This window comes from Etheostoma cragini, chromosome 1, assembly GCF_013103735.1.
Source record: "Etheostoma cragini isolate CJK2018 chromosome 1, CSU_Ecrag_1.0, whole genome shotgun sequence".
In the NCBI taxonomy this organism is placed as follows: domain Eukaryota; kingdom Metazoa; phylum Chordata; class Actinopteri; order Perciformes; family Percidae; genus Etheostoma; species Etheostoma cragini.
Window position 1 is genome coordinate 10,747,930 of NC_048407.1, and position 23,645 is coordinate 10,771,574.

Below are 23,645 nucleotides of genomic sequence, written 5' to 3' on the forward strand. Positions count from 1 at the left end.
CAACTGCCTGGGCTGGACTGCACGGATGAGTTGCTTTTCATTTACTGGTGAAAAGAAGAAGATTTGCAGCCTACGTCTGTACATGTCAGTGGTAACAACAAAAGACGAAAGAGTGAAGTGTCATCAAGACTTTAGTTCCTAAACTAAAAAGCACAGTTGCCAAAGTATAAAATATATAAAGCTAATTCCCTAATACACCGTGCTAAACCTAATGTGATATGACGCTGACTTAGTGAGTCCCATACTTTTTGAATAATTTCACAATCATTAAAAAAAAGCATGTATTCTGATATGCTAACTTTACCTCATATTTCAGTCAAGTGGTTAATTGAAACAATACCATCAAATTGTCTAATATTCAAGTAGATAGGGCACTGGGGCAGCCAATATCTGACCCAAAATGTTTGGAGCCTGTGTGGCATCTAGCACCAAGTATTTCCTGCAGCTCCACTGTTCACATTTAATTTTTACTTTTCAACTTAAAACAACGGAGTGTAGTAATGAAGCTGTGTTAGTTACAGTTATACAGCTCTAACTGTTTAAAGCGGCTGTGCTTGAAATACTGAAAAAAAATAGTAGTTTGGTATTGCCTTTGCACAGATCTCAAAGACCGTTCCCCAATATGTGAAATAGCAATGTTTTTTCAAGCCAACATGCAATAAGATGCATGCGAGGCCAGACTGGCTCTCAGAACAAAGAACACACAAGCTTGGATTACAACACACACAGTGGGAGTGTGACTTCATTCTCTGCTCAGGACAAAATAGTTGTTTGCACCTATATTATGTTCTGTGTTATGAATATTGAGTACAGTCCCTTTAAAAAAAGAACAAAAAATGCTTTTTACAAGCTGCTCCAGACAAAAAAACATGACCGTTTCCTAAATCCCTCCCCTGAACAGTGATTGTCCAATCACAGCTTAGCAACGGTAACTAGCCACAACAGGCCTGTCAAGCTTTGGATCTCTCTCCACGTAGAAGCGATGTGAATAGTCCTGCGGTGAGAGCGATACTCAGAATGTTAAATGTGGAGTGGTGTCTTTTTGTCCTCTTCAAATCAAAAACAGAGTTGCCGATTTCTGTTTCCTTCTGCTTTCTTTGTGTTGGAATTTGAACTTCTGGTTGATTTCTGAGCACTAGCTATGGTTAACTGCTCCTCAGATCTCTGCAGGCTAAATCCAGACCGCTAGCTACACTATCTGTCCAATCGCTTTTCTGTTGCACCACTAAAACCACTTTTGAGACTACCACCAAATCAAGTTCCTTCCACAAATAATTGTGCCATGACGATGGTGATTGATTTAAAGAAATGCCAATGAAGCAGAGCAAGCGAGACTACTAACAGCTGAACTCATTACCTGAGATTTTATCTGAGTGTTACGTTTGCTCAACACATCGGTCAGTCAACATCCCTAAAGCCAATTCTCAAGTTTGTTTGTTTTTATCATACATACTGTATAATACTAGGGCTAGCTAGCTCAACCGTTGCCAACAGTTTTTTACATGAATCATCAACTTGTGAGGATGCTGACCTATTGCCTGGAACAAGAAGCTTTAGCTTCAGTGTTCTATCACACTATGTATGTCTATGCAGTTTTAAGACCTCCTTTGTGGGGGTTCTCATTTTAAAACGAGTCGGCTTGAATAATAGTTTTTAAACAAATCGTTGAGCTAACGTTAGCTTAATTGGCTAGCTACAGCTGCTAAAATTTGCCGGCAACAGTTTTTATTTCTGTTGGCAAACCAACGGCCACTTACTGGAAAAGAGAGGCTGCTTTTGTCTACTTCTGTCTGAAATTGAGGGCCCATAGTTTAAAAAAAATACTCAGAACTTAAATGGTAAATCTGCCAGATTTAAAAGCTCAACATGCGTAGCAACAGTAACCAAGGTGCGTAACTGAGGGGGGTGGGGCTTAGCAAACAGTCAATTTAAAATTTTACATTAAGCATTTATGCATCACATATTTTTTCGCCTTAACATTTGCACCACATTATACGTAAAAAATGTTTTGTGAATTGTATACCTGTCTGTTTTAATTTAACTGCTAGTTTCTGCTGCTGTCAATAAAATGAAAGTGTACTGACCATAAAGGCTAATGAGTGGTTTATCTACATGTGTAATAATGCACTAGTATGCTGGCTACATTGATAGCAGAGCCCTTATGTAGGCCAACATCTGTTAAAAAGAAATCCTGATTCAGAAATGCCATTCTGGTAAAATTGTATTAAAAAAAAAGTGCACACAAATATTTACATTCTCATTGATTTGCTCTGAAGCAATGCTTTGTTGCGTTTCCAATTCATTTCAGACCTGTATAATAACGTCACCAGCACAAACATGCAGTTTTGGAGTGGGACTAATTCATTCATAATTAGTCTGTAGTGATGAAGAACTCAGGAAAGGGCCCAGGTTATTGACTTTAAACGATGATTTATATTTCACCAGTGTTCCTGTTGATGAGTGGTGATGCTTTGTTGCGGCTCAGTGGCGAGACATGCTGCTGGAGCGGGAACGCTGGCTGCAGGTTTTGCAGCACTGCGCTCGTACGTTGGGCAAGTGGCAGCGGCCGAGCCAGCGGAGAGTCTGACAGAAACGAAATGTTACCCGATCGCGAAGGCAAACAGCACCTGTGTGGGAGAGAGAGAAAGAGAGAGAGAGTGTGAGTGGATCACTAGCATAATGTCTGTAACATTTTTAACATCATACAACATGTTCTTTAAGTTGAACAGTGACAGGTTTGAGTAGTCACACACATTCTGCTCATGATCAGGTTTAGAGACCTAAAGGATTTCCTTCTGATCAGAGGTTAAAGATGTGGGACAAAGTTAACAATATTCCTAGTAGAAGTAGAATGCTCTTTTATTGCTTTTTTGTGCATTTAAAAAGACTGACAACACAAGTGAATAAAAATCAAACCTGACACATTTGAAAAAGGACACACAAGACAACTCATTAAAGTGCCCATATTAGGAAAAGTAAATTAACTTTTTCTGGGATTTGGGGTGTTATTTTGGGTCTCTGCTGCTTCAATGTGCTTACAAACTTGGAAAAAAACCTGAGAAGTCTCACTCTGTAGCTAAAACAGAGACCCAAAGACAGGGTGAAAAGTGGATCAGCAAGTGCAAAGGGAAAATGCTGTTTTTTGAAAATGAAACCATGCTTGGCGCGATGAATCATAGATCACCCCAACGTTGCCAAATGTAACAAACTTTTTTTTTTTCTTTTCTTTTTTTTTTTAAACAGAAAGTCCAGTGCTTGACATTAACACTTTTTCCTTTGGACAAGTACATTTACGTTTCACTTGTCCATACACAAAAGTCCCTTGGCCCGGATGAAGACTTTTTTTGTGTGTTTTGCTTAAGCAGAATCAGAACAAACCGTTAAAAGCATCGAAACACTATCAACATTAACACAATTCAGTTGAAACAGTAGAAACAAATGGGTCCCAAGAATAGATTTCCCCTTACAAGAATAAAAGGATCCCCATACAACTTAGTATTACAAATTAATAATAAAAAGTAATACTTTGCACGCCGGTGGCCAGTCTATCACCAGAGGTAGTAGGGACTTGAAATTATACTACATCTAAAATAAATTTGTAGACATAACAATAGATTTTGCCGTTAAATGTTGAAGTCTATTTTTTTTTTTTTTTTTTACAATTTCACTTTCTACCCGGCAGAGGCTGATTTACCAATCTTATAAAAGGTGTATCTACTTTAAACTTGATTGTTAGCTGATATTTAATCCAGCAAGTCACGGAGCTGAGGTTTTACAATAATTGACGGACAAATAAGCAGTGTCAAATGTCTAACATCACATGCATGTTCATGTACAAATTCATGTGTGTTTTAACTAGTGAGAGTTTGACCCAAAGCCCATTCATTAAGAAACCAGCCGACTGAATCCAATGGGCTGAATTTAGTTAAACAATGACGTGCATCACAATCATAAAATGATGTGACATTGAAAGGAAAATAAAATGGATTTCAGAGAATGTAAGGTTGACTAATGCCTCCTCGTCAGGGTTTTTGCTGCAGATCAGGTGAAAAAAAAAAGATGTTCACCAGCCTTTGACCTGCTGCTTCAGACTAAAGCATTTAACCCGTACAAAAAAATCCACTTTTCCCAGACAAGCGGACAAGCCTTAATGTCGAGTCTTGGAGTGGTTTGAATTCGGCATCGCTTTGCTGCAAGGACACCAATTGTGAGTATCTGATTTGTATGCATAATGCAACACATTGAGATTAAATTAAGGAGACTTCAATGTTTGGGACGAGGCCGAGCTGACTGAACTCCGTGGCGGTTTGGGTCAAGACAAAGACCTCTGCCAAGACCTAGTCTAAACTAAGAACTAACCAACACCCAGTCACATCTTATCTACCTATCAATATTTGGTGTTCTACACAGATTTATTACAATTCAACAATGTCTGCACACAATAATGTGTAATGAAAAAAAAGACAGCATTCTGGTGAAATCTGCATTCATTTATGGTGGAAATGTCTTAATGTAAAGGAAAACACAGGTGACAATTCAAAATATAAAAACAATGAAATATAATGCTATAACTCTCAGGCATTCTGTATTGTTTTTCAAATATTTACGTTGTCCCTGCTGACTCAAGTAGGAATGATTTACTCTTCCGTCCTCTTTTGTTTTGGGAAGTGACCTCTTTAAATGTTCATGTGGCATCTGTTCACATGAATTATTAGCTCACCTGGTAGACCGCGCACCCATTTACAAAAGGGTCACTCCTCAAAGCAGCAGCCGCGGGATAGACTCCAACCTGTGGCCCATTCCCCCTCTCTTTCCCCTTTTATGTCTTCATCTGTCCTACAAATAAGGGCTTAAATTCCCCCAAAAATTACCCTAAAAAGAAAAAAAAGAAAAAGTGAAGGTCACAGCCACTTTCCCAAGCTTTTTAGTGGGAAGCACATGCAACAACACATAACTACCCGTCAGAGGAAAGATACTACACTGCAGTCTAAACTTTTAGCTTGTTTTAATGATAAAATAACTGCAGATGCATATGCAATGAATATCATCTTAGTGCATGGGACAATTTTAGGTATCAGAAATGTGGTAGAGACATGTCCCCACTGTCCATGCAATAAATGATGCCCGTGTAGGTCAGAGCAAAGACGAGTTTAGATTTACCTGCATTAATTGTGCTGGTTGTAACAAGGATAGTGGAAGAAATAGGGGCACGGGGGCTTGAGCAGCCTAGCAGAACTCAAATGCTTTGGTTGGGCATTGCAATACGATTTTTATTGAGAATTGATGCCGTGGTCCAAACACAAAAATTTGAAAAAGCTTTTAAAAAAAAGTGCACTTATGTAGTCAGAGGCCAAAAAGGTGCATGTACTTGCAGGCAGAAAGTAGCTGAAATTAACTCTTTTGATCACACATACATTCCTTCAGCTGTCAGAGCTCAGGATCAAAGAGTTTAGTGACTGTACGCTGCAGTTTAGAGTGTACAATACAGTATGGAAGAGTGAAAAGAGCTTCACTTTGATACATATGGAGAAAATGTCACTAATGGCTTAATATGTCATCTAATGCTCCAAAAGGACATGTACAGTCCTTGTGAAGGATGGACTCACATTGACTTCATATTATCCGTATTGCTAGGAAAATCAACCACTGCTTCCTGTGTGGGATATTAATGTCCTGCAGCCCAGATGTTTTGTAAGACAGGCACAAAAAAATGGAAATCTGTCTCGGGCTCACACAGCTGCACACATGGTCTTACACATGTATCATGTTACTGCACTGCTTCCCCATTAAACTGATGAGAGTCACAACTTCTGTTTGCAGCTTGCCATGCTCACAAAGCAAGGCTACTTGGAGCAGCTTTTACTGTACAGGCTCTGACAAACGCATGAGTAAACAACATTGAGCAGTAATATTTGCCCACTGAATCAACCTATTGTGTTTTAAACATACTGTAGATGCAGCAGTGCACAGGCCAGGCTTTTATGAATGTCAGATGAATGTTGCCAAAGTCTTCTTTCCTGATCATTGTCCGTGTAAAATACTGTATGTAGTAACAAAACATGAAGTTGAGTAAGTTTAGATAACACATAAGTATCGTCTTCATTTGATGGATAAAATGACCTATTGCTGTGTCACTTTCCACATTTCTATCATGCTGCATCTCTGACTAAGTAACTCTACAGAGATGTTTCAGGTCTGCGTCTAATTACAGTCCTGATTGCTCTTAGTCCAAGGCAACAGCAGAATGGCTCGGAATTCCTTGAGCTCTGATCTTGAGTGACTTAAAGAAATTCTACAGAAATGTTGCTGTATCAGAAGAAAGAGACCATCATTCAAAGGTGTGCCAAACACATTTATTCCTTTGGCAGACACTTTTTGAGGTCCATTCTAAGCGACAGTATATCAAGGAGAAGTTGTCAAAAACAACAAGGTCAGATCTAACTGTGGACTAATACTTTACTTAAGGCAATAATGCATCCTGATGAAAGATGGGTCACATTGCTGCAAAATAATTTAATTATATTTGCACTATGGATCGTGTAAATTTAGCATTTTCTGTCGCTGTATACATTTTGTAAATGCATTTCTTATTTATTTGCCAATTTATTGAATGTCATTCTATATTGCTTGCATGGCTTAAGTCCATAATATATTCATTTTAAATCACATAATGCCTCAATTTTATTTTAAATGTAATTAAATGGGCTGAATTATAGTGAGCAAAGTAAATCATGGACTTTATAAAACATACTGTATATGTTTGTATAGTAACCTTTCCTTTGAGAATAATGAGTGTAATTACTACCAGTGGGTGTTCACAATGCCCCATTTACTTTGACACAAACAGAAGTTTTTTTGACTTTTTCAGTAATGTGGTCTCTTTTCTGTCCAAAACTCAACATCTAAATGCAACTGTAAATGCAAGAAATTGTAAGCCAACTGATAATTGAGGACTGTCATGTGTCAACTTAACATTTAACACCTCTGTGAGAATCTTAGAGTTAAGACATTTGAGGTTCTTTTACTATATTCTGATGTTCTATGGCACATTTAACAATTCATATTTAGTTAAACAAAATAAACAGTGCTGATTGCTGAATATGTCTTTCATCTAAAGGGGTTAAATGCTTTAGTCTGAAGCAACAGGTCATTTGCTGGTGAACATCTTTTTTTTTTCACCTGATCTGCAGCAAAAACCCTGACAAGGAGAAATTAGTCAACCTTACATACTGAAATCCATTTTTATTTTCCTTTTAATGTCAGATAATTTTTGTGATGCAAAATCCAATCCAATGGGCTGAATTTAGTTAAACAATGACATGCATTGTTTAACTAAATTCAGCCCATTGGATTCAGTCGGCTGGTTTCCTAATGAATGGGCTTTGTGTCAAACTGTTACTAGTTAAAGCACACATGAATTTGTCAGACACTTGACATGTGGAATATTCTATTTCAAATGAAAAAAAAAAGAACTTCCGAGGATGACCTTGACATCAAGGAGGGAAAAAAGAATATTTGTAACCATCTGAGTGCCTTGTTGGAGCAAAACACAAAAATTAAATGGCCACTTTTTATGGCCCAAGCCTTTTAATAAGCACTTCTCAATTGCCCAAATCATCTATTTATGCTAATTTACAAGCTAATAATCCACTGTCATTGATAAATGAATTTGGGGTTAAGTGTGAAAGAAAAGCAAAAGATAGGAATGTCAAGACATGAATGATGTGTTTCAAGCAAAGAAGACATGCAGCCTATAATCTGTTTTATGTGGTGGTAGAATAATTGCTTTAATTCAAATGTCTTCTTCTACTCTATTTCAGTTGGAAATCTTTTCTCTTTTTTTTTTTACACTGCCTGGTGAACAAAGAAGACCTTTGATGCTACTGTTGTCAGCCTTTCCACTGGTCTTGTGATGTGGCATCAATAGAGAAAGATGGTGGTTTCCCAGTGATATCAGGTCTGCTGTTGATGAACGACAAAGCGCACAACTTTATATGTATGTCCATGGTCAAAAGGGCTGGGGCCCGACAGTTTAATATAGAATACCACTGAAATAAATGTCTTGTATACATAAACCATTAGGGGTATCGTCTTGATACACTTTCTCAAAGTTTAATTTGTAATTAAAATGTTTTCTCTTTTTTTCTTACCACTGCTTCCATGTGACTACAATGAGGAAATCAGTCAGAAATCTAGGCTGTAATGTAGATTCACTTCTGTGAATTTTGTAGATTCTGTGTATTCCTTATCACAATTTTGTTGGATTTCTGAAGAATCCCAACCTTAATTAAAGTTAAGCTTCTTGCTCTAGTTTGATATTTCACAAATATCCCCATTAACATCAAGTCAAGTCAATTTTTGTATAAAGCACATTTAAAACCAACCTAGGCTGAACAAAGTGCTGTACAAAGTTATATTATGTTATAAAAATAAAGGAAGACAAAGATATAGACAATGAACATCATACAAAGAACACACTTGTATACAAATGTCCCATAACTAAATCATACGCCAAAGAGTAAAGTGTTTTAAGACGAGACTTAAAGATCTCGGCAGTAGAGGAGGATCTAATATGAATGGGAAGTTTATTCCAGAATCTCGGGGCCACAACGGAGAAGGCACAATCAATTTGAAATTTGTTTTCATCCAAGACTGTGGAATAGCTAAAAGGAACTGGTTAGACAATTTTAGGTTCCTGGGGGAGTGATGTATGGTAAGGAGATCAGCAAGATATAAAGTGGCCATTTCATGTAATGCCTTCAAAACAAGTAACATTACCTTAAAATTTATTCTATATTTGACTGGTAACCAGTGAAGAGAAGTCAATATCGGGGAGATTTGATCCCTCCTTCTGGTAACTGTCAACAATCTAGCAGCTGCATACCAGACAAGCTGCAGGTGTGATGAAGATGATTGGCCCATCCCAGAATACAAGGAATTGCAGTAGTCAATACGAGATGAAATAAGAGCATGAATAACGCATAGACGGATTTTCGTTTAGCAATAGTCCTGAGATGAAAAAAAGCTACATTTGACAACAAAACTAACTTGTCAAATTTTATTGCTGGGTCAAAGATAAAACTGATTTCTGGCAAAGGGGTGTACACTTGACGTTGAAGTCCCTAAATCTTTTGAAAGTTCGTCAACTAAATTTTTAGGGGGCCAAACAACATGATTTCCATCTTACTCTTATTAAGTTGGAGAAAGTTGTTAGCCATTCAGCACTTAATGTCTTCCAGGCAGTGAAAAAGGGACTTTAAAGAGTTGGTATCAAATGTTTTTAGAGGCAGGTACAGCTGTGTCTCATCAGCATAACAGTGATAAGATATGTTATGTTTGTGAAGAATGGAGAATGGGAGCATATACAAACAGAAACAAATTGGCCCTAAAGTTGAACCCTTAAAATTGGTTTGAATGTTTATATAAGAATTGAACCACTGTAGAGCAACAGCCTGGATCCCTACCCTATGCTAAAGACCATCAAACAACATGGTATGATCAACAGTGTTAAATGCAGCAAGAGTAAAATAGCACAATTTCCCTGTGCCACTGAACAGCAACAAATCGTTTAGCACTTCAAGAATTGCTGTTTCTGTGCTATGGTGTAATCTGAAACCAGACTGAAAATTGTCCAAGACACTATTTTCACTTAAAAATGAAGAGAGCTGAGCAAGAACAACCTCCTCTAAAATTAGTGACACAAACGACAATTTAGAAATAGACCCAAAGCTGTTGCAATCAGTAGGGTCAATGTTGGGTTTCTTAATTGGATACTGAACCACTGCATGCTTAAAGCTAGAGGGGACTATGTCATTCATAAGAGATCTATTTATTACAGACAAGAAGCTGGGACTAATAGTATCAAATACCTTTTTCCAGAAGATGAGAGGGGACAATATCTGAAGATGAATAGGTAGGTTTCATGTGAGATACAATATCCATCAATGCTGACAGGGCCACAGGCACAAAACAATTCAGAGAAGCACCGCATAGGATTGATTTAGAAGAGTCATGATTAGTAGGTGAAATACAAGATCTGATGGTGTCAACCTTGTTGACAAGAAAAAGCTCAAAAATTGTTCTGTGATTTCAAACATAGCATCAGGCAGTGCAATAGCATGATGTATCCCAGTATTTATTGCACAAAACAACATTTTAGGGTTATGTGCATTTTTAGCTATGATATCAGAAAAACGCTTTGACAAGGTGTTGGTAGGATACCTGGTGATCTCTCAGTACCTCATAGGACACTTACAGTATCTTTTTTTTTATTTCCATTTCCAGCTAGCTCATCTGTAGACGGAGAGGCGGAGGCTATCCCTGTAGGGCCAGTAAAAGGACAATACATTGAGGCTTCAGAAAACTGCCTAGCAGTGGATGAGTCCAGTGCATGGATATGGCAATCTGGCAAGCAAGGTTTGGTGATGGATTAGAAAGTGATGCATTAAAAATCCCAGATTTTGGTTGGATAGACTAGCAACATCCAGCTCAATCTTTAAAACAGGAAGACCTAATGATAAAACCACACCCAGTGTATGACCAGATAGTGTAGGCCCAGTTAAAGACTGAGTCAGATGGAATGAGTCCACAAGTTGTAGAACCTGGCTAACTAAAGGATTATGGACAAGGGACATGGATAATAAAATCACCAAGGATTAAAGTCTTATCTGAATTGGGCACAATCAGGGATAGAAACTCAGAAAAATCACTGATAAAGTCCTTTTTGTACTTCGGGGTCTATACACCAGTGCACTAATCATTGAGCAGGACAAATCAACCTTAAATGCTTGCGCCTCAAAACAAGTGTACTTATCAACTGGCAAATGAAGGCATTTATAGCAATTTTGAAGATTGTCGCCAAACCCCCACCCCTGGCAGTGGATCTGGGAGAACTTAGTCACAATCACCAAGGGAGAAATCAGTGAATGGGCTTTGATCATCAACATTTAGCCAAGTTTCTGTGACAAATAAAAAAATCTAGATCACGTGATAGAAATGAGTCATTTAAAATGAATGTTTTGTTCGAAAGTGATTGCACATTCAACAATGCAAATTTAATAGGGATTGTATCCACAGTCCGTTCTTATCCTATTCGATCATTTGAACAGTCAAGGCAACGGAGATTACCAAAGTCGACTCCTTTCCTCTGCGGCCAGGAGAGTGAAGATGTCCTTGGATGTTTGTAATTCTAATGGGAATGACAATGGAGGTGGTGGTAGAGTGTTGGTCATGAGTATAGGAACCCCTGCTTAAGTTGACTAAAAAGAGGGATAAAAAAATCATCTTTTGGAAATTGATAATAAAATGAGGAAAAATCCTTCAGGACACCAATTTTCTTTGTGAATGAATAATGTATCGTATATAAATAAATGTTCTTCCTTAAAATACAGGGAGTATAGGTATCCACATCCCTGTGTTAAATTCCTACAGAAGCAGGCAGAATTTTATTTTTAAAGGCCAGTTATTTCATGGATCTAGGATACTATGCATCATGATAAAGTTCACTTGGCCTTTGGAATTAAAATAACCCCAATCTCTAAGTATGGTGAAGGGCATGTGATGATGTGGTGTTATTTTGATGAATTTCCAAAAGATTATTTTTTTTATTCCTCTTTTTAGTCAACTTAAGCAGGTGTTCCTATACTCATGAGCAGCACTGTATAAAATTGCTTGCCCTGTTGGACTGTGGACCAGTTCCCTGACTTGTGTAGGGTTTGTTCTTAAGTGAGTCATGCTCTAACATTGGACAAGCTCTGTGATATTCGGAGCAGCTCATTGGGTGGGTGTTTATAGCAGGTGAGAGTAGGTAGTAAATGGGGGCCTGCAGGGGGAGCTCTCAAAGGTAACGTTTGCTTCTACTTCTGTCGAGAGAGAGGGGTGTGACCGGGGCATGTCACATGTCTAAGTCTGGAGCCTGTGCTGAAGATTAATGCAGAGCATTTAGCTGCCCTGTTTATTGGGGTGAATTCCATCTCTTCTAAAAAGAGAACGGTGTTCCAAAAACAAATTAAAATACAAAACAAACAAAAACATCTATGTTGTTAGGCCTGCAGGCAGACTGAAGCCAAGTGCTAAGGCGGAGGATTTGGCTTAAACGTTCCGCTCCACGATTAACAGTCGGAAGTTGACCATAAAAAAAAAACTTTCCAGTGTCCTTCAACGTATTAATAACAAGGTTAAAATCCCATTCTGGAAGTTCACTTTCATGAAAGCGGGTCTCATTAACTCTGCAATGGACCACAACGTGTGATGGAGGTTGGGAGCGAGGGTATCAGGTTCACAAGTTTAATCAAAATGTCTGCAAACCTGTCTCCGGGATAGCAGTGTGTGACTGCATTGAAAAATGGTATGCCCCGTGTGATGGAGTCACTGATAAGAATAGTGGTGGCGGGAAAAAGAGGATGGGGAGTTGTTGTGTTTTGATGGTTGGTAACAGTAAGAAAACATTCAGTGCTGGTTCTCGGGAACATGGACGAGAAAAAGGAGAGGGAGATTGCCTACTCAGTGGAGAAGATTGACGTTAAGGCATAGACTCATTTTAGTCCAGGCAGCGGACACAACACTGAGACGAAGGTCAAACATTTTTTCATGTGTAAATGCAATTTCAGATGCTCTATAATCAAAGTCCTTCAGCAATCACTTGACGCGTGGGTCAATACACTTTTCTTGCAACGTAGTCAAAGTCAAAACTCACAACATTCTCACAACATGGATTTGATGGATGTGACAGAAGGAAGTAAGAAAATCCAAACACCGATCTCAGGCAATTTCCTGTGGTTTGGTAATAAAAAACAATGAAATGAAAGATCTTCACACTACAAGGTACAATAAAGTCTATATACGTTTTGGGGAGAGCCACTCTTCAGCATGTGAAAAACTACTGATGAACCATCCACTGGTGATCCCCATTCAAGCCCATTCAGGTTCCCCCCAGCACCCAATCTGTTGACAGCTTCAAATACCTTGGACTCACTCTAGAAAACAAATTCCCTTTCGACCAGCACACAGGGGACGTTCAAAAAAGGAGCCATCAATCTGTAAACTTAAAGTACACTACGTAACCCTAACCCTAAAGAAAAGACCAAGATAAACCCCTGCCATCCTGTCTGTGTTACCCATCTATTATTCATCTGCATGTCATTATGGTATGTTTGTACTTTTTGTTTGTTTTCAATAAAGTCAAAAGTCTAGTTTGACACAGCACGATACAACTGGTCCTGTATAGAATGGATGAATGCAGGGGGAGTCAACATATACCACAACAATCCACAAATAATTAGAGCCATGCTGGACACTATGTGAGGCTGAACGTAGGCACAGTGGGGCTTTAAGCTAGATGTTAACGTCAGCTTGCAATCATGCTCACATTGACAATGTTGATTTACTCACCAGAGGGGGCGCTCTCACACTCCTGTAAGTTACATTTCTGGGTGCTTTCAGGGTGCAGCACATTGTCACATTGACCTTGATCCACTTCTTTGTGTGTGTCAGACTTTGTGTTCACACATTTGATGAGCCGATGCTGCACTCCGCCACCGCAAGAAGCTGAGCACTACAGAGAAAGTTTAGGAAAATGTTAAAATGTTTTACAGACAACATATTTGAATGGATTGGTTCTTGCTGCAAAAATAACTTTTGTGTCATAATTTACCATAAAATGTAGTTTTAGAAAAAACGGTAAAAACAAGGCTACTCTTTTGACGATTTGACGGGTTAGAAAGTCATCAATTTTTGCTTATCTGAGTCTACTTCACAGTTTTCTTTATTACCTGTTATACAAATCAACTATGCCACAGATCTGTGGCTCTTCTAGACCCACCAAATACACATTTTGTTATTTCTCTGATCACTCCTGAATCCTTTGACCAGTTTTTGTTCATCTTCTTCGTCATTAGCATCCTCCCCGTCAAATGTCAAGGACATGACCTACAGAATTAAGTTCATCATGATGCTGTATCGTTGTTTTTCAGTGTGCCACAAAATTCTCCTTTTTTTCTTTTTCCCACTAGGTAACAGTCTATCTTCAAATAATAATGAAGAGGATGTTTAGAAAAAGAAACATTATTATCTGAACATGATATGGAATATAAATGTTGACATTATTGTGATGTATGACATCTCTTAGTCATACATGTGTGTGTGTGTGTGTGTGTGTGTGTGTGTGTGTTTGTCTGTGTACCTCTCCCCATGATCCAGTAAGCCACTGAGCACAAGGCTGGCTATTGCATGATTGGATGTTGCTGGGCTGAAGATCTCCGTCGCATCGATCCACCTCTGGACAGGTAACAATACGCTGCTGCTCCCCTCCCCCACACAACTCAGAGCACTGACACACACACACACACACACACACACACACACACACACACACACACACACACACACACACACACACACACACACACACACACACACACACACATTTAAATGCATGTTCTGAACTTCTACATAAGCCATTGTTGTCTTCTTTATTTCAGTACAACATAAAAACATGTTGCAGAGACTTGACGCTTTTGTCCTTTTTGTTACGTAATTATTGCGTGGTTAAAAGCCCCCCTTGTTGGTGAGTCAAAATACTTGTGAATGTAACACAATTAAAATGCTTAAAGTGACTTGTTTCCAATTTCAAACAAGCTTCCCAACTTTGCAAGTATATTTTTATTCTGCACTGAAATTAATAGAAGCAAATAACTACCAAGAAAAAAAAGGAAGAAATGACGGTATGACGTGCTTTGCTTTGTGCGGTAATATAGTAGAAATATACTTTGGGTATAATCATTTCAGAACACGTTATTTACATTTTTGTTTTTAATACAGGGTTGAAATGTTCTGAAAGTCACTCCTGCCCCCCCGTAACTTCAAAAATACACAGAGCATGTGTAGCAGAAAACTGCAGCGTCTTTTATTTTGTTATTTTCTCAATGCCTCTCATTATTTGCTTCATCTTACTCACCTGTCCCCAGGAAGAGGTGTACCAGTCGAGACATGGCTGAAGGTTACAGGTAATTTGGGTTGGTGGCCTGGAGAACATGGCGCGGCAGTGGAAAGGTCGCAGGGGCCTTTTATCCCGCAAGTCAAAACACTGGACCTCTCGTAATTTAATTCCGCCTTCACAATTCTTGGTGCACTGGTAGAACACGTAGCATGATTGTTATTCAAACAGCACGGGCAGCTGGAGTTGGTAAATATCCAGTATTAATGAGTCTAAAAGGAAACTGGCATTAATGGCTTTCATCATGTATCCAAAAAGCTTCACTGATATAAATACTGCTGAAGTGATCTTCAAGACCAAACTTTGGTCTTGAGACTTACTACATAAGATGATCTCTGAGTTAAATGCCTAATAACTATTACTTAATAACTATAAAATCCTTTCAGGACAACTTTTACACTAAAAACACTTCTCTCTACCTGACCACCTCATTTGTCTGGGACAGTTTATTCAATGTATTGCTCATCATTTTCAGTTATTTTGAATATTTACTAAGAGTCTTCATCCATGCTAGGGCTTCTGTGAGGCTGTACTTAGGCTCAGCAGTACTTTGAGGTAAATTAACATCAGATAATAACTCTGGCATGCTGATGTTTACCAGGTATGTTTACTTTGTTCACAATCTTAGTTTAGCCTGCTAGCATGCTAAAATGTGCTCATTAGCACTAAAAACAAAGTACAGCTGAAGCTGATGGGGATGTCATCTTTGCAGGAATTTGGTCATAGACCAAAGTATGGGACAAAGTGAATGTCGACCTGATGGTGGCGCACACATTTATGAGTGGCACTAGAGGAAATGCCAAGGTTTTCAAAACTTCAAATGTCAACTTCATGGTGGCACTAGATACACTTCACTAAAGTGGGATCATTAAAGTCACTGGGATTTATCCTCTGTGGATCAATGTCTTGATAGAACTTTAAGAATAACTTTTGCATTTCACATAGACAAAATCTTAAAAATATTCAGTGTACAAGTATTTCAAAAACACTAGTAGAGCAAGAAGTCCCACCTTACTCCATTCCTCAACTTTCCATGTGGAGCAGGGGCGCAGATAACATCGCTGAGCTGGCGCAGGCCTCTTGGCCGGATCGCAGTCAGAGTCAGAGCCAGTACTGCAGGCCAAAGTCCTCCAGATGGCACCCAGACCACAGCTGGTGGAGCACTGCCCAAAACGTAGGAACACATGAGAACACTACCTACACTTGGTTGGATGCACAAACAGCTCCAGCATGCACAAGAAACAGATAGCAATGCAAATGTGGTATGTTGAGATGTATGCAGGTCAGGCTTTTTTTTTGGACAGCATGAAGCAGAAGAAAACATCATATGTGCCATGAAAATGAATTACGTCAACTGACATTAGTTGCATTAACTTTAGGTCAAATAGTGTCTCCAAAGAAACAACATGTGGGCAGGGACCAAAACTAGACACTGTGTCTGCATAATAAAACCAGACAAAGATTAAAAAAATATGAATAAGACACAGCTGTGTTTCGTCCCACAGTTTAAGTACAAGACCAGATTGTGTGGAACTTACAGCGCTCCAGTTGCCGGTAACCCAGTGGATATCGGTGTTGTCCTGTGTGGAGACTGAAGTTGGGTCAGATGTCGGCAAGGGAGATGGCCAAAGAATAGGTGGATGTGTCGGCAAAATGGGCACAAAAGACGTTGGCGATTCCATGTGCTGAACTGGTGTTGTGCGATGTTGAGCGATTGTTGAGTTTGTTGGAAGCTGGTTTGAAGGACCAGGATCAGTGTTACTGCTGCTTCTCACCATCAGGGGAACGACTATTTCGTTGTAGTCAAAATCAACTGAATCAGACGATGGGACCCAGGATGTGGAATCTGTTCCAGTTTTTTCGGTGGAGGCAGGTTTTGTCGGTATCAGTTTCACTGTAGCTGGCAGGGAATCAGCTGGAAGAGGCTGAGTGGCTCCCTCCAGGTTTGTAGGAGGTATGTTTTCTGTTCCAGGTAATGATGTGGAGTCATCTGAGGCCTCTTTGTTACCTGAGCTTAGCAGAAAGGGAATGGGGAATGGGATGGATGTCTCAGAGGCAGGAAGTGAGGTTGTTCTGAGGTCATGGTTAGTATCCCGTAAATTACTAGTGGCATGTACTGTATAAAGATTAGTCTGATCCTTCAATGTGAAGGCAGTTGGAAATATTGTTGATTGACTGGTTGTTTGAGATATTACTGAAGCACTTTTATCCAATTGGACTCCAGTCTTAACCTGAGTTATAGTTTCTGGCCCCCACACATCCTCAGCGTGTGCCTCTTTAAGTGTTTGTGAATGCTGAGTTGTAGACAATGGCGGTGAGCGAGTGGTAGACACAGGCAAAAGAAAATCCTCAGAAAGGAAGTCATCAAAGTTTTCAGAATTTGTTTGTGTGGACTCCTTCGTCACAGCATTTCCACTGTTCTTTATTTTGTCCAGATATGTATTTGTACTGTCCCCTGAATCTTTTCCATCTGTGTCAAAGTCATCCGACAAGTCTTCATGGAAATTGATAAAATTATAGTCGTAGTAAAAATCATCAACTTGAACACTGTTTTCCAAAGACTGATCAATATTTTCAATGTTATTGTGGTAGTGAAAATCTCCCTCGACAATGTTATTATTATTATTATTACTTCTTGGCTGGGCTCTGGTGGTGCTGTATTTGGGAGGAGGTTTGACTTCAGGTATGGAGTTAATTTCATTGAGCACTTCTTTGCTCGACCAGCCACTACCAGACCAGTCAACATTTCCAAAGTTATCCACCACTTGAGGACAGTCCTGGATGTAGCAGGTAGTGACAGCAAGGGGCTTCTTCTCAGGCTCACAGTCACTGCCTGTGTTTCTGGAGCAGGTTACATCACGGTGACGTACTCCGCTTCCACAAGTCAGTGAACACTGCATGGAGGAAAAGACAACTTCAGATCATGACTAGGCTGAATTTATACTTTTGAAATGTACTGTAAACCAAAAGTTTGGCTTGAGCATGTCATTGTAAATCCTAACAGCTGTGAAAGAAAAAGACTGATCATCTTTATTTATCCTAGACTAGAGGCCTCCTCGGGGTCACAACCAAAGTCATTTAACCTGCATGGAAACGACAGTAGCAGCTCTGTGACGTTTTACAGTGAACGCTAACGTCAGCATGCTAACATGCTCACAATGACAATGCTAACATGGTGTAATTATCAAGTTTATCATTTTAGCGCAGCATATTACCATGTTCACATTTGATACTAATTAAATGATATAATTAGAACGAGGGGTGGGACAAATGAAAAGCTTTGGCTTTGTTCAACTCCTTTTCCGGACATGATGAACATATTGTTTCATAGATTTTCTTTTGTGTGATTTTTTATTTTATGTCATTGTCATTTTTTGTTTTAAAAAGAAAGAGAGAAAGAAAGCTAATGAAACAGAATGTTGTTACTATGCCTGTAAATCATGCTTCGGGAAGCATCTTAAAGTTCAGTAATTTATTTCAAAATATTTATAAAAGGTTGGGTCTATTTGTTAAAAAAAAGAGATTGATATGACAAAAAATACAAAGAACTGTGATCTCTGTGTTGATCTGAAGATCTGAGGTGCTACATCTGCAGCCTCTGAGCAATCACTAATGTGGGTCTGTCTGCATTAGCAAGTAAAATCTTTAGCGTTAGGTAAAAGATAAGAACATGAATAATTTTCACCATGATTAGTCACTACATTATTTAACATCTTTCTCAGCAAGACCTTTTCAGAAAATGTGAAAGTTATAAGAATTTCTGGCGAAATATAGGACAATTTGCATTTTGATTTCCGTTTCAAACTGAACAATTGCCGACAAACCAGAGCCTCATTCTCAAACAAAGACTCACCTTTGACCAGCTGCCTGTGGTCCAGTTTGATGGACAGGTGACGTGTGCGTTGCAGGAGGATAATGACTCAGGTTTGGGTATGTGTTCACATTCACTGGGTTGCAGGGCTTTCTGCTCTTCAGCACTTAAGGCCTGGATGCAGAGCACTGCCCTCTTAGTGAGACCCGCGCTCCCACAGCTTGCTGAGCATTTCTGCCACTCCCCGAACCACCATCTACATGCAGAGACACACAAGATGCAAATGTTTCCAAGTCAATGCTACACTTGTGAAAGACAATGACAATATTTTACAGCTGTTTAAATTCTGATGATTCACATATTCAGATGGTGGTGTTATAAAGGTTCAGTTTGATCTATATTATAGACCCCAAATACACAATGTCCGCATTGTGTCTTCAAGGTGTAAATAGGGTGGCTGGTCAATAGCAATGTCTCAAGTTTTGCTAGAATTTGATAGTGAGATTTCAGACTGTCAAAAGTTTCAGTCCCCAATTCACAATTTTAGCTACTTCGACTACATTGTCAGAAGCCAAAATCCAAAAAAGCAACCATAAATACTATGCTTACTTTGTAGGAGGGGCCAGACTAGAAAATGCAGGTTGTAAATGTTGGCCTTCATAAGCACATTTTTAAGCTAAAAGTTTTTAATGTTAGTATCCAAATTTATATCTGGTGGCAGCAAGCGTGGCATTAATTTTTATGGAAAACACTGCCAGCTGGTTTAAAAGTGTAGTTACAGTGATGGATTGAATGCTAATTACCTATAAAGTTCTTGGTTTTAATGCTAAACTGTGACTATTTGTAAGCCACTAAACAAAGTTACATTAGCTGATTTCTAACAGCAGGGATATATCTCATTCCTGCCGGGGTTTTCTTACGACAAGCACAACACAATGACCCTCATTTATGAAACGTAGGTACGACCTAAAACAGGCATAGGACAGGCGTATGCTGATTCCTACGCAAAGCAAGGCATTTATCAATCTGAACGTGAGCATAGACTTCAAAAGAATATCCCGTCTGAACTCGTGGACTTGCGGCGCAGCATGTAACAGGACAAGGAGAAGTCATGAGTTGATCACTTATCGGCAATGACAGATCTGGCTCTTATAGAAGAACTCTTTGAATCAACAGTTCAACAGTTCAACAGTGCACACGTAGCCTAAAATGGGCCACGGTGGAGGGGGGGCTCCTATTATACACGCCAGAAAAAGTCTGCAACATTGTTTTAGCGTGTGGGGTTCTGCACAACATTGTCTAGAAAAACAGAATTACAGAAGATCAGACTAAAGCTTTACTGGCCAATATAACTATAAGGGAACTCCAAAAGACAATATCTTGACTCAAACCTAATAAGTCCCCAGGCTCTGATGGGTTTACAGCAGAATGGTGCCTGGACAAACTTTATAAGAACTTTAAACCAAGATTCGGGGTAATGTGATAAATACCCCCAGTTCACCCTACTCATCTGGTTCTGTTTCCTTTCTTTGTTTCAGCAAATAGAGAGTTATACATGTATACAGGAAACCATTTTAGTTAATCTATTATTCTTAGCGTTTGTGTTGTAGATTTTGTCATCACAGTTATTATCTCCCCACTATAGGATATTCTTTGCAGGAAAAGTTATGAATGAGGTAAGGTACATATGGAGCAGACAAGTGTATTAATTTTACAGCTGTTAATGTCCATTTTACTTACTGTTGTATACTTACCTATTTTATTTATTCTATTTTCATTTATGTAGTTTAGAATGCAACCATTTTTGGAGTAACAGTTTCTTTGTACCTTGTTCTGTTACAATTATCAAATCATGATTTCAATGGCATCTTTCCCACTGTTCAAAAACACTGAGCTATGATTCCAGCAGCAACTGTGGGTTTTGTAGATGGATTACAGTCTATGCTTCAATGCACACTAAAAGGATAAGTGTTTGTGTCAGTGAATACTGCTTGTAAATAACGTCTGGAGGGTAAACTCACATAGCTGGACAGGGATCCTTGTGACAGCTGGTTTGGTTATCATCAGGCCGGGTTAAAGGGTCACAGAAGTGCTCCTCCACTATCCCAGTTGTCTTTTCCACACAGTGAACAATTTGCCTTTGTACACCTGAGATACCAATAAGAGGAGAGAGAAGCTTTTGTGACAAAGCCCACACATTCAAAAACAAATAGAACTTCCAGGGTCATCTTTGTCAGAATAATAATAGCCGTGTACCTAGTGCGCACCTGGCCTGCCAAAAGTTTTCTTTTTTTTATTTGAAGTGGCGCTATGCAGTTTTGGCCATTTCTTCACGGTTTTCTTGCTTTTTTGCTCACAGGGTTCTCTATAGAGCTTGCCTTACAGCTTCGGAATCGATTTTGTCTGACTCCTCGCTCGGTCAATCTGCCGTTTCCTCTTTCTCTGTTCCTCCGACAATGCTTTCCTAAGTTTCTTTTTTGCCAGCTCTGCCATTACAATATTGTGAAAATCTCGGAAAAACTCCATCGCTACCTTGTGAGCCGGTTCCTGAATGGGCGTATGTGTGCAGTGCTGTGAAGTAATTTGTTACATTGTGAGACCCGATGTCACACGATACTTCCTGACGCTGAGTCCGGCGACTCGCTGCTCGAAAATTGCAAGGGTGGTTTTTCTGCTCACAGGCGCTAGGGGGGAGTGAGACGACCACCATTCAACTCTAAAAAAGTCATGTAACTATTCAAATGCCTCCAAGGCAAAGGTGAATAAAAAAATAAAAACATAGTTCCCCTTTAATGAATATTTCTGTTAACTTAGTATCACTTTAATGTACATATTTAAAGCAAGCACAACACAACAAATCAATCTTCTTCCTTCCTGCTCTAAAAAAAAAAAATCCATTCTGAGTAAAAGTAGTTGGATATAAATAAATTTAAATATCTACCACAATCAAAAATGTCACATCCATGTTTCAGACAACATTACACAGCAGAGCATGAAATGACTTGTCTTCTAAAGCTCTTACAGATTCATCTTCTCCTGTTTCAATCTTAGTATTTCCACTCTGTCAGAGCAGGAGGCTCCTCTCACCTCTGCTCAAGCCTAATTTTACACCTTTGAAGATGCTTCTTAAAGGACAAGACAGCCACGTCAGATTGAAAGCCAGCTGGAGACAGACAGACAACAAGAAAGAAGAAATACTGCTCCTCAGATCTCTGCAGGGTAAATCCAGGCAGCTATTGGACTATCTGTCCAATCACAGTTTTCTGTTGCACCACTAAAACAACCTTTGAACGTACATATTTCACCAAAATAAGTTCCTCCTCGAAGCTATTTTGCAGCGCCACCATGTCGCCACCATGGCCCCCTCGCTGCTTGGCACCGCCCAAGACAATTGCAATTGGTTTAAAGAAATGCAAATAAACCAGAGCATGTTATTCTCCCATCCCTGATTGCTGTGTGGATTAGCCTGACCCTCCTCCGCAGGTCTGGCAATGTGAGACTACTCTGATGTTAACATTTGAAAACTTGAGTCAACAGGCTTGCAGAGTTGCTAGGGAACTGGCCAATCGGTTTCAAGATCCTGATGAGGGACTCATAACCACATTCCATCACCAGCTAGCGTCAATCACACAAAGCTAAACTAATATCTGTAAAATAGACAATTCAGTAAATTTGCAAGAGCTGATGAGGGGCGACTGGGGAGGTTTGCACCTTCTTATTGGAAGGTAAATTGACCATTTGTTATACTGTGGCTAAAGGCTTCTGCAATAAAACCAAACTAACTTCTTATTGTTTGACATACAGGTGATCTAAAACACATTACTGCTGGCAACAGCTTAAAGTAGTCATACAGGACATGTGTGGGGTTATAATCATTCTTTATTATAGAAAACTAATCATCACATGTTCAGTAATCTCGTTTTGTTGCACCTCTCATGTGAGCTGCTTATAAGCCATATAAAATGTCAAGGCCAGGTAAATTTAGTACCTTTATAACACATCAACCGCTTGTGTTTGTATGTCAGTTGACATAAAGTAAGGGCATGTGTTTAGAAACCAAGTTTATAAATCAATATATAAACTCAGGACACACTTGGAATACACTCAAAGTCTGTTCTTTAAGTCTGTTTCTGAGGACTCTGGGACATGCATTCAAAACAAGGAGCAAAAGGTTTCCCACCTTCTCTCTCTCTCTCTCTCTCTGTCTCTCTCTCTCTCTCTGTCTCTCTCTCTCTGTCTCTCTCTTAGGGCGTTTTCACAACTGTTTCGTTAAGTTCGGTTGAATCGCACTAGAGTTGGTTTTCCTCCTTGGTGTAGTTTGTTTGAGCAGGTGTGTAGGCAGCAATTGCACTCAGGTGCGCACCAAAAGTGTACCAAACAAGCACACCAAGACCTCCTTATTGAGGTTTCTATACGCCTTTCCACTGAACTCTAAAGCGGTTAATTTGTGATGAGAACGTGATCTGACCTTGAACTGCAACTACTATATACTCCACAAGTTTGAGTTCTGTAGTCAGGTCTGCTTTGCAATCTACAATGCGGCAGAACATACAAACTATAGCAGCTTGCAGTCAAGCTCGAGGTCAAACGCTCGCATCTCCGTGGTCAAACGCCTGTGAAGTCTCGGTGAGCACAGCAAAGCAGACGTAGTAACGTCGCTCGTGAAACAATGTCTGATTATTTAAATAAAATAAACTGGTTTGACCATGGAGAGAATGATGAGATAAGAGGAATGTGCACTGGTCCACACATGACATTCTTCTTGTATTTGCTTTCTTGTTTCCGCCCCAGACACCATCCGAACAATTGCGCAGTGAATGTTCTAGCGTGATTTGTGATGAC

The 23,645-nt window shown here is 39.4% G+C and overlaps 1 protein-coding gene across 1 annotated transcript in view; it reads right to left on the reverse strand.

Moving 5' to 3' along the window:
• Nucleotides 1-1,613: 1,613 nt before the first annotated feature.
• Nucleotides 1,614-23,645, reverse strand: part of LOC117949919 (A disintegrin and metalloproteinase with thrombospondin motifs 7) — a 68,141-nt gene continuing 46,109 nt past the window's right edge. Inside the window, exons 17-24 of the mRNA XM_034880522.1 lie at nucleotides 20,825-20,951; nucleotides 18,846-19,059; nucleotides 16,531-17,886; nucleotides 16,003-16,155; nucleotides 14,954-15,127; nucleotides 14,180-14,326; nucleotides 13,390-13,552; nucleotides 1,614-2,627 (exon numbers count right to left, since the gene is read on the reverse strand). Coding sequence (XP_034736413.1) covers nucleotides 2,482-2,627; nucleotides 13,390-13,552; nucleotides 14,180-14,326; nucleotides 14,954-15,127; nucleotides 16,003-16,155; nucleotides 16,531-17,886; nucleotides 18,846-19,059; nucleotides 20,825-20,951 — 2,480 coding nt within the window. The 3' untranslated portion in view covers nucleotides 1,614-2,481. The remainder of the gene's footprint in view (nucleotides 2,628-13,389; nucleotides 13,553-14,179; nucleotides 14,327-14,953; nucleotides 15,128-16,002; nucleotides 16,156-16,530; nucleotides 17,887-18,845; nucleotides 19,060-20,824; nucleotides 20,952-23,645) is intronic.